Below are 12,251 nucleotides of genomic sequence, written 5' to 3'. Positions count from 1 at the left end.
GCCAAAAGTACTTTGCTTTGTTTTGTCATTTATTATTTATTTTTTTTGTGCATTCTTGTCTCTTTCCAAATGCACATCTGTTTTGTTGCTGGTGAGATTAGTCAACTTTCTGCTTTATGTTGAACAAAGGCTGGATGGAATCACACATGCTAGCTGAGCTGGAATAAATCCCCATGTATAAACAATCTAACACAAGCTGTCTCTATGTCTCCATCAGATCGCTCCCAGGAGAAGATTTGTTATTGGACATACACAGGAGTGACAAATTATAGGAAAAAACATGAACCATGACCCCGACAGTGCAGGGATCGGATGGCTCTGTTATTCTTTGTCGGGCATGTTGCTTTGGGTCTACTTCTCCCTCAGAAGGGTCACTTCAAGTCAATACAAAGTTGCTCTGAGTGATCTCCTTTTTAACCAGTGATGAAATGAATGGCCTCTTCAAGGATGACAATACTCCCATCCATAGGGCGCGAGAGGTCACTGAAGGGTTTGATGAGTGCGATAGATTTATGTGAATCGTTCCTTTTGGCTTTCATACTCGCCGAGTCCAACACAGTTGAATGGGTTACCAATCACAGATTGTGGACTGACATTTAAAGCTTAGTTTCAGTGCCAACCACGCTCAGCTTTATGAACTTTGGTGCAAAGTAAAATCATTACTGCTGGTGTGATGCGCTTTATTTATCAACGTGGTCGCAATGCAAAAAATGTAACATTTCCTCTTATGACTGTGGGACCTGCCCACAGCCTGTGGGGTTGAAAATAAAGCTAATGCGGAAACACTGAAAGCTGTAGTTCCTCAGGTGACCACTTGAGGCTGGTTCCAAAAGTTTTCAGTCTGGTACAAGAATGGTTTCAGCCTTTGTAGATTATTTCATAGAGGTCAAGTGAAACTTCGAGTTTATTTGAGTTTGAAGTCGGGTCACTTTGATAGGTGCATAGCAACACAGGAGGCTGTAGCCACTAGCTTTACGGTCAGCCTCACCTCTGCTAGTCTGAGTCACCAAAGTGGACGCTGCTGGTTCCCTTCCGCAGCAATTATCTTACAAATGATGTGGCTGCCTTTTCAGTAATTGTACTAACAGCCTGTCTGTCTGGCAGAGCTACAATTAGCTGGTAACTGTCATCAAGGTATAGTTCATTCTAGTCAGTTTGACCAAATATCAACAGTCTGGCTTCGGTACTTTTATGCCATTATGTTTGTGTGGTGCACTTATCATACATACAGACTATACACCAGAGGTCTCCAACCTTTTTTGTGCCACGGACCGGTTTATGCCCGACAATATTTTCACGGACCGGCCTTTAAGGTGTCGCGGATAAATACGACAAAATAAAACTAGTACCGGTACCGAAAAAAAGAAAATTTATTCATAAAACATGTGAAAAGACCCAGGAAAACCGAGTAAACGATAAAAACGATAACAAAATAACGCTGAAAACCGATAAAAACCCTGAAAACTATACATTTCACACCTGAGCCTCAACTCTCGTGGCCCGGTACCAAACGACTCACGGACCGGTACCGGTCCGAGGCCCGGGGGTTGGGGACCGCTGATTTAGAAGAATACTCCATTAAGTCAAATTGTGGCATTTAGTTAGAACAAGCAAGGCAAGCAGTACTTGCCTAAAAATACACATTAAAATGTGTATTTTAGAAATAAAGCTATTTGTCTACTTCAAGCTCCTCGCCTGTCAGTTAATATGTAAATCCAGCTTTTACATTGCTGCCAGCCTGTGGCCGCAGTCGGATGTTGTTGCTGAAAGCTGTGCTTATTTCATTTTCATGAAAGCAGCTCTGTCAGGTTTGAGGGCGTGTCCGTGACTGAAGCTGAGTAAACTCGAAGCTAGTAGTTTTTTCCTTCAGTGGTTTTGGATAAACTTCTGACCTTTGAGACGAGACCAGAGTGTGAAGCAAGCTGCTGCTGGTCAGCTTTCACTGCTCTGAGATTAGCTATGATTTGTGCTTGGTATGCTAAGACATTAGCATTAGCCAATTAGCTAACGCTAGTTAGCATTTGTAAGTAAACAGGCTTCAGAGATTTAGCGTCGTAACCTTGGAGTTTCCCCTTGTTAACCGCTTTGGCTAACATGTATGATGTAGAGAAGATTGAGTTTGAGATTTTTTTTAATAACTCCGTTTATAAGGAAAGCTGTGACGATGATGGAGAGGCAGCAGCTCTGACCATGTCCGGGCTAATAAATCAGGCAAGTTAAGCAGGTGCAATCTCAGCAGCACTTTCAGATTAGCATCTACTAGGATACCTGAGTGTAATAGGTTTAACCAGCTGCTTTGCTAACACTCCACATTCATTTTTCATTTATATTTTGAATCCACTGTGGATATTAATAGTTAACCATGTCACACACTGATCCAGCCTTTTAATTTAGCTGATTTTTTAAATTATTATTTTACTGTACTGTTTGAAGAGACCTGTGATTTGGAACAACTGTGTGTTTCCTAGATATGTGGCTCTCACAGGACAGCCACTACAAACACATGATTTATAGAATATGATGCTGGGCATTAAACAGACTATAAAGTATTTAAGATTAGCTCAATGTGCAGCAGTAATATTAATCAATTTAATACTGATGTGGAACATTTTCCTGAAGAACAATCATTTTTATTTTGATATTTTATGCACAGTTTCCCAATAATATTGTTTTATGAGTGGTGAGGTGTTTTCATGGTGTTTTATTGCTTCTTTTCCTGAAGAAATTGTTTAGAAATTTCTCCAGCACTTTACATTTTCAGCTTATACTTGGTAATATAGTAGATTTGACTTTATTTAACTATAATAGTAATAACATTTTACAATTCTTCAGCCAGGAAGGATTGCAGAAAGGTGAAGATGTTCATGTAGAGTGAAGACAGACAGCACAAATGGTATGTTTTAATCTCATCCACTTTATCTTGTTAAATAGGTAAATACTTTTTGTAAAAGGTTACGCCTCTGTACTGGCATGAGCAGTGCATTAAGCAATGATGAAGACGACACATCACATTTGAAAGAACGTGCTCGTCCCAGTAAAACACCTGAAACATGGGGAGTCGACGCAGAGGTGCACTGAAGCTGTTCGGGCAGCGAGTGGTGCCCCAGCACCTTAAAAGACACTGGATGTCGGCTTTCCCCTTTAATTTGTCACCATACATAGTCCTAATTCAGCATTCACTTCCAGGGGACTCGGTGCATTGTTCAAACATACATCACCCAAATTGCGAGGCAAAGATTAGAGGGGAAAAGCATAATTAGAACATTAATAACCATACATGTTGGGTAACATAAGTAATTGAGTTTTTATGATAAATAGGAACGTAAACAAAAGGCAGGAGAATGAGAGGTTCATTTAGATACTCCAAGCTGGGTCTCAGCAGAGACATGAATGCAGGCTTCTTCCACTGTTGCCCAATTATTTCTGTGTTTCCAGGCAATGATAGCATTGCTTGTCCATCTGCAGCCTTCAAAGGGATATTCAAATAGTCTCATTGAAGCAACGGCGCCATTTGTTGGCAGGGAATAAATTGTTGGCTGGAAATTTTTTCATCCTCCCGGAGCGAAACCAGGTATTTGTGCAGTTAAAGTTATTTACAAAGTGGTGCGAAATTTTAAACGACTCCCAGCGATTCCGCGCGTGCCTGTTTTTCCCCCTTTGATTCCTGCCATGTCAGTGTGTGTGTGTGTGTTTGTGTGTGTTTGTTTTTGGTTGCTTTTTCATATGCTGTCACCAGAGATGTGTGCGATGGCCACCCACACCTCCTTCATGTTCTTCCAGCTCTTTCTTACCGTCCGCTAATGATCCAGGGACACCGAGTAGGGCCGCTGAAACAAAATGGCCACCTTAGCTGCCCACTTATATCTCAACCCTCCCCTCTCGAATCAATTCTGACATTTCATTCTGCCCTTATAGAAGGTAATGGTGCATTCAGAGGTTGTTACCGATAATGTTGAAACGGTATTGCTTGGTTTCATTGGATAGATGTACTGTAACCTCTGCTGTGGGATGGCTCCAGCCTCTCTCCACCTTGTGTCTCGTCCCTTTTTTTGGGGGGTTGGGGGGGTTCTCCGAGACTGAGATGTTGGTATTTACCGGCTCAAATATCTCTTTTGGCACAAGTGGGAGCAGCGTTTTTCATTTTTTTCCTGTTAACAAATAACCAACCAGTGTTTGTATTTTCCTCCCACTCTTGTGTTCACACAACATGAAGTGAAAACACCCTTTTAAGTCAGCTAGTCAATATGCTGTTTCTAATATATTATTTACTGCCTATGGGCTGTATATCTGAATGCGCTAAACAACTGTTTCGGTTTTGCAGCCATAATCATGTAGAGAGAAATCACAGAGCCAGATGTCTGGCCCTCGTTTTACAGCGTTTATGTTTTCCTCCGAGTTTATGTAAAATTCATCCTTCCCTGTTTTATTTATTCCCCCGTTTTCACTGACTCAACAATTAGTCAATTTCCAATCAACAAGAGAAAAGAAATTGCTTTTAATTACTTTTGATAAATGACAAATTGTGTTGGCATGGCTCCCTGCAAATGCTTAATCAGGTGCTGGGCGGGGTAGGGAGGCGGGAACCAGGAGAAGGGATTTCTGCTGGGATGAAATCAATGCGGTTTCTCTGCGGTTCACCGGCTGGGCTTCTGGGCAACAGCCAACCAGAGGCCTGCGAAGATACACAAGTCAGCAGAAAAACCTCCTGCTGCATGAGAACAGTCACCCACTGAGGCACAAACATGCAGGAACATTCAGATATATATGCTTTGTGTATTGGCTCTGCATCTCACACACACGGGATGTAACGTCTGACAGCATCGAGCGCCGGTGATTAATACCAGCTCTGCAAACGATGCACCAAACGTACTCGGTGTAATTGCGACATTGTTTTTTTGATCGCTAAATTCAGAGTGCTACTTTCTGCCGTCATCACAACTTATTGCGAGTGACAGGAGACGTCTTTAGAAACCTCGACTTAAATGGATTTCACTATAACTACTTCCTGGTGAGCAACAGCTGGAAGTCTTGTTGTTGCAGTGAGGTTGTCAAGTTTGGTGCCACTGTACCTGTGAAGAGACTAAACAAAAACTTGCACTTCCTCACTGTATCTGGCACCTCATGCTAGCTGGAGATGCTACGCAGCAGGACGAAATGTCAAGAAACGGCTCCAGCGGCTCACGCCCCTACAACTACACATCATTGTCTTTACATGGAAGTTGTGCGAACGTGTCAAACAAATAAAATGCTCCTTATTTATTAGTTATTTTAAGGTGTTACTAGGATTTGGTGCTTATTTAAGCCTTCACAGAGACAAACTAATCACTTCTCCTCATCTAACTAGACGTCCCTTTAACTATCCATTAAAGGGACAGTTCAGTTGCAGTAGCATATATGCGTCTAGCCTGTTTTGGAGACTGTAGAAAGGTTATAATAGAGCCTGATGGCACTGGCCTGATTTTGCACCAAAAACGAACATGAAACTGAGCTGCTTGGTAAAAATTCGTGAACCTTGTTTTGAGGCGTTTCATGCAGGAACTATTTACCGATTGCATTCAGCAACTAAATGAAGGCTTCAGCTAGTTTGCACTGCTGCTAAACCAAGGTGTGCACCATCTACATCCTGACATTCTGTTGGAAGTGCAAGCCTGGACTCAATGCTAAATGCACGCCCCCTTCTGCACAGTAATATGGCTGGGGGGTGTAGTTGGGTAGAAAGAAAATAGTTCCTGCGTGAAACTGCTCCCAACAGGGTTTGTAGATTTTGAAAAAAAGTAACGCTGCTGAGGTTTTCAAAGGATTTTTTTTTCTTTGAGCATCACACAGTGAGAACCATCCAGCTCTACAGGCCTGAAGAAAAAAAGTATTTCCCTGTGAATTTTTCCATTATGTTATCTAAAAAGGTGAAAGTCTCTAAATATTACCAGCCAAATGTCTTTGTGAAGTAAGTGTACACTGTACATCAGGTGTAGTCGACATATGGGTGAAGTTAATATCGCTGAGGTGTTTGTAGCACACTGACTGCGTTCACCTGTCTTCTTCCACATGTCATGTTAGGACTAACCTGAAACATGCCTTCATGTTTAGGATATATTTTTGGATTTTGGATGAAAATCTGCTGTTACAAACATGATTTCTTTCACTGTGTTTTTCAGATTTTCTGCACGCGTCACACCGATGTTGTTATTGTGAAATGTTTGATCACCGTGAAGCAAAAGTGTGATATTGTGACAGCTTTAGTATGAAGTAGTAAAAGTAGACGGCTGAATTCTGTTCCCTGTTTCATTAGCGCATAATTAAATGAATCACCTCCTCTCGCTGCTGCACTCTGTTTTCTAATAGGAGCTTTCCTCTCTTCTCCATTTTCAGGATTCATCAGCACCTGTGCCAACAGCAGCGAGTCGAGTGACCCAGCTCCAGGCCGACCGGCTTCACCTGTACATGGAGACCCCCAGCTGGGCAGGTCAGACTCTTAACTAACCCCCTTCGGACCCCCCCTCCTGTTGGTCTGTTGTGTTCTGGTTGACTTTTTTTTTTTAATCTTATCTTATAGCCAAGTGGAGTTTACACTGAGGTAATTTATCCACAGCTTTTCCTGAGCAGAGGTTTAAGTTGTGAACATCATCACTGTGAACATGCTGCACATTCTTTGTCTAGTTTTGGATTTTTTCCTCCTGTTTTTGGCTTCACAGGCTAAAAGATCGAAACCAGATTTTTAAAAAATTGTCTTCAAAAATTATCCATAGGAAAAAAAGAACACTTTCAGTGCTTTATTTTCATTGTGACATTTTTTTTAAAGCATCTTATTCTGATGTTGATTAAAAACACACTTTACTAAAGTGAAGGGACAGATAAAATTCCAATGTTTTCAGCTACTAGAGAAGAGGGACTGGGATTACCTCTCCAGTGATACAGCTGCTCACATCGCCCCGGTGATGTATGCATGTACTCCGGGGGCTGTTAGAGGTCTGTGACGTAGGTCATGGATGTGGTTTCATGTGTATCAGAGCACACGCACTGTGCAGCTGGGGATGTTCAGGGAAGCAGCACACTTCAAATTCAACCAGGGAGTGCAATAAAATGATTCTCAGGGTGGTACAGCATTAAAGTCCAGCTTGGGTGGGGGTCACAAGTCCCTGTTTAATGCCACTCTGTCTGCTATGCCAATCCTGACCAGTCAGTTTGAATTAGGGGATTTATTAATATTGTAGGTATTTGTTTTTTATTTATAAACCATCTCAGCCCATCCACCCGACGCCCCTCTCGCTCACAGCTCCGATCACCACGTTTTAGTTCACTGCGCTGTCGCTAACTTTGTAACTTTAGAGATTTAGCTCCTACTTGCAAGACCTAGCAAAACAAATCTGCACAGTGTCCTCCTGCTTGACAACAACGTCTTGCTCACCTTGCACGGGAACAGCTCTCTCCGTCTCTCTGCTGTGTCCGTCGGGTAAATGAACAGCATGTCGGAGTGGTGCACAGCGGGAGAGAAAAAAGTAAGAGCTTCTCTTTCATCTGACTTTCTCTCTGAGCGATCATATTATATACAAATATAATAGGCTGTATATAAAAGATAGATAAAGCCACTGTCATATCACTGAGCCTTTGTTGCTGCCTTTCGGAGACAGAAGTCAGCGTCACATTCCAATAAAACCTCTCCCAAAGGCACCGACGCGGCAAAGGCTGTCGAGAGGTCCAGTTCAGTGGCATCAGGTGCTGAAGGTGAGGCAAAGCAAACTGTGATTGGGTGCAGTGTGTTAGCAGCCTATTTCCTAACTTTAATTAAAAGGAATTACCTTTGTGACAGCTGTTAAGAGAGAAAACCTGTTTTGGTACCCGACTCCAGCTTTTTTGGCTTTTTAACGCCTCGTATTTGGAGGCGAGCGCTACAGGCATCCTTTGCATCTCCATCACATTACAAGCGCTGGAATTCGTGTTCACGAACACAAATTATGAGTTATGATTTTGTGGCTTTACAGCGCAGCAACAACTCGTCTGCGTGCAGACAAAAAAGAAAAGGAGAGCGAGACCTTTGCCACTTATTGTGGTTTTTATTTCAGCGGTCGTCACCTTTCTTCACTCCAGGGGCGAAACACTCCAGAGTTTGAGGAAACAGCTTCACGCCCTTTCGGTGTGAAAGCTCTCTCACTGCGATAAAGGCTGTATGTATGCGCGTCCTACTCTACCCTATCCGGCCATATTGTGCTGATGTGCGCTGGTTAAGTAGCGGAAGACTAGAAAAAGACTCTTATCCATATGCCTGAGAGCCCAGGAGTCGGTGTGATCTCTCCCCAGATGAAGCTCTCAGCTTCCTCGCCCGTCCTCTGCGGAGCCATATAGCAGGTGGCAGCGAGGATCAATGGGCCCCAGCCATTACCTCCTCTCCACTTCATATCTCCAGCCTCATCTCGGCGGGGGGCCCGCGGGGCATGCGGCGCGTCTCGCTGCAGCACACCGGGAGAAATAGGGACGTTTTCCATTAGTCTAATTGCTCGGTTATAGTTCTATATTATTGCCGTGATCACCACTGTGGCTCGGTAATGACGGACCTCCCGTGACCCCACGTATAGCTGGTGGGTGTTATGTCTCCCCCATCACCGCCCATCGAAACTCGGCTTGCAGCGGGCGTGGGCGGAGAGAACAAACTTAACGTGGAGATGAAAACAGGAGGATAAACAGCCCCAAAAACGAGCAGAGCTCTTCAAATGTTTTGATGCAAGTTTAATCAAATAGCCTCAGCTATTTACATTCTCAACAGGTGCTGCGTTTGGCTGATTTATGGAATAAACACTGGAGTTGTAGTGCTTGTTCATTTGCCTCCGCTAAAAACTGGCAATATGGGGCTAATTTGCAATAATTTGCTGCTGCTGTGGCCACTGGTTAAGAATGTTTATATAATCATGATATAATAAGAAAAATGAAAATGAGTTTTTCATGCAGTTCAGGCCCTGTCAAACACAGCTCACGGACCCACTAAATGATAATTACATTCCTCAAGCATAGTATTACATTATACCCTCTTACATGGACTTTGTTCACGGTAAATGGGGGAGTATTATTTTCATTTTAAGGCGATCCGACCCGGTATTATTCCCACATCTGAGCTCCCTGGGTACAGTGGAAGGTTTCCCCCCATCAGCGATTACACGAGAAGTCTTCCATCAGCGAGCAGATGAGGTGAGGATTATAATGAATTCATTTACCCTCAAAGACGCTGCCTTTCTTCTTTGTGTTTGTAATATCCCATTTGCATACCTCGTACGATCGGAAAGCTTTAGTTTAAGCGGCGTTGGGCTAATCGGGCCTGAATATTTCACAGCTGACCCGTAGCTCTCCCTACAGGTCAGCGCATAAAAGCTGCTTCCTGTTTTGGGTTTCCTCTCATACAGTCAGGATTGCTGCTTATTATCTGGCCTCCCACTCCTTAGAAGAAGAAAATCCTTGGCCGCCGTGATTCCTCGTTTTTAAAAAAAATTTCTTGTGTGTTTTTTTTACAGGTGTGGGTATTGATCTTTTGCCTTTGCTGCAGGGGAGCGTGTTCACTTAAAAGGCCCGCTGATGTAGCAGAGCTTATTAAACAAATAGGCCAGAGAACAAGGCCACAATCACTTTGAATCATGAAGGAGGTTGCCCATCTTAAAGCAACACTGTATCAAATATGAAACGCTCCGCTAACAAGGTGTGTAATCTATTTTAATCAGATCATATTTTATGAAACAAGGAGAAGGTTGAACTTAAGTAAGAGAGAAAGATGGAGATTCCGAGAGGGGGAGCTGGGGATTGTATTTTGAAATCGAATGTGACGGCCAGGGACCACGACTTGATTTTACATGCATGGCTTTATAATGAAGCCACGGCAAATGGTCAGTTATGGTTAACTTTAGGGGGAAGCTGGAGCCTTGCTGTAATGGGAGGCTAATTCAGGGCCCATAACGCCTTGACAGGCTGCGGGAGCCGAGCTGGAATATGGAGAAGGATGTAAGTTGCAGGCTCCAGGGCTGAAGTTAAGGTCTGTATTTGTCTGCAAATTGCCACGTTGCCTGAGGATATAATGGGGTCAAGAGTGGCGTGGCATATTTTGTGCGCACAGACATACTGTCATAGAAATAAACACAAAGCAGCGGCGCACAGCCTCCTGCCGAGAGACTGGCCAACTCACTCGAATCAAGTGCACAGGAGCGACTTGGTGTTGTCATTGCAATTCGGGCCATGATCATTTTTTTATGCCTTTACACTGACTGAGTTCACAGGCGAGTGTTTTCAATCATGTTTTTTTTCTTCTCTGCGCCATAAATTGTTTCAGATCCTGTGACACGACTAGACTTGGTTATGAATACATGAATATATATACACTCACAAGACCTTAGGTAGTGCCACTAGTCAGACGAGATAATGGATGCAGAGACGTTATATACTGCTCCGGGAGCCACCACTTGTTAGATAAGATCTCCTTGGATTTTAATGATTAGAAGGAGGAAAAGAATGAGGCTGAACATGTTTATTTCTTCTTCCTTTTGGAGAAGTAGAAATCCTCTGCTTTTACGGTGAGTAATCACAGTGCTCTTCGGTCATCACCACACCAAATGTCTGCCTGCATTACAGAAAAATATGTGCTCCTCTTTATCCAAAAATAAATAAATAAATAAAATGCTGCTATGGGAACTACTGCAGATATTAATAGATGTCTAATAATAGTTAGCGAGGTATTATTCACCGCTCTGGAAAGCACCACTTGTTGGAAGAGAAACTCCTCTGATATTAATCACCGTGAAGCACAAAGAGAAGGCATTTAACACCCCAGCGTTACAAAATGAAGATGCTGTTGTTTGTGTCGTGTTATAAATTTGTTGGATCCTGAGCGCGCTCGCAGGGCCTCTTTGCCGCCAGCATCGGGGCGATGCGAGCAGGGGGAGAGGGGGGGAGGAGGAGGAGGAGGAGCAGAGGAAGGAAGAGGAGGGATGCCTGCATCTTTAAAAGGTAGATGGAGTGAGGGAGCGGGGCGGATGGGTGGCTGGCAGGATTGTGCTGACGGCAGGGCTTTGGTTCAGAGCATGCCCATTAGAGGGAGCCATAAATCCTGGGCTCTCTGGGCCGGGCTGTGTCAGCAGTCCACTGAATGAATTGATTTTAAACGCCACTGAAAAAAAGAGAAAGTGCAAGGGGGGAGAGTGAGAGAGAGAGAGAGAGAGTGACTATTTAATTCACCCTCCGCCAGAAGCCCACACCCCGTTCCACCCCGCTTCTCAATTCAGGACTGCTGCTGAAAAGGGGGAGGAGAGAAGTCTAGAAACACTGAAACTGTCACCAGCAACAAGCCCAGGGCTACGCGGCCCCCACATGTTTGATTTAAACAGGAGGGAAACACACAAACCAAATACATAATCTCAAATTCCATACAGCATTTGTTCTCCCACCCCTCTAATTTTTCCCTCTCAGCCCTCTCCTTTTATATCTCCACAAGAGAAATGAGACATATCGTAAAAAAGAGAGGGAGAGAGAGAGAAAGGCACCGCTGCATTTGAAATTCAAATGTGTTGGATTTTGAAATTGATGTATGTGTTTATTCATTTACGAGCAGCATCCATGTGTGCATGCATTTATATATTATCAGCAGCAATGAAACGCCGCATAGAAGCCCCGTAGCCCGTCTCTCTCCCCCGCGTGCCCCCTCGCCTTTGTTTCTTCCCCGAGCTGAAGCCGCCGTTATGTTCAGCTTTGCAGGAAATGTGTTTGCGAAGAGATGCGCGGTAAATTGTACACGAGGACCAGTTTCACTCGGCCTTTGTTTCGTTTTATCTAAACGTGTAGCGGCTTTCATTTTGTCTTGCTCTGTGCCCACGCCGTGACACTGCCCCCTCCACCCTGTTTCCCGTGTACTTACCTGTTAGAGTGTCATCAGACACTGGTGGGAGTGCACTGCTGCCCTTGTAGAGAGCAGTGTTACAAGACCCTCTAAGGATCTAATCTGTATGAAACCTGCAATGTAAGTGGAATATAAGGCGAGGGTAGGGCGGGTGAAATCGATATCATATTTATCATATTCATAAATATGCAAAAATTGATCACGCCACATTCACCTGAAGCGGAGCACCCGTGTCTGTGGAAATAAAGGAGCCGTTTCTCACTCCTTTCATATATTGTGCATGGGTCTTGTTGTGTATTAGGCCTTTTTATCTTTAATATTGACACAGAACTTAAAGCTGGAATAACTGATTTTTTTCTACTTTCTTCATTAGGGGGCAGAAAAACTC

General features: G+C 43.6%; 1 protein-coding gene across 13 annotated transcripts in view; it reads left to right on the top strand.

The window, feature by feature from the left end:
- LOC113020226 (RNA binding protein fox-1 homolog 3) overlaps nucleotides 1-12,251 on the top strand; it is a 426,914-nt gene that overhangs the window by 213,936 nt on the left and 200,727 nt on the right. For all 13 annotated transcript variants that reach the window (XM_080300736.1, XM_080300727.1, XM_080300729.1 and 10 more), the window contains one exon: nucleotides 6,370-6,463. In XM_080300736.1, coding sequence (XP_080156862.1) covers nucleotides 6,442-6,463 — 22 coding nt within the window. In that variant the 5' untranslated portion in view covers nucleotides 6,370-6,441. The remainder of the gene's footprint in view (nucleotides 1-6,369; nucleotides 6,464-12,251) is intronic.

Source organism: Astatotilapia calliptera, chromosome 4, assembly GCF_964374335.1.
Source record: "Astatotilapia calliptera chromosome 4, fAstCal68.1, whole genome shotgun sequence".
Classification (NCBI taxonomy): Eukaryota; Metazoa; Chordata; class Actinopteri; order Cichliformes; family Cichlidae; genus Astatotilapia; species Astatotilapia calliptera.
The sequence above is the reverse complement of the archived record's forward strand: the minus strand, read 5'-3'. Positions and strand labels throughout refer to the sequence as shown.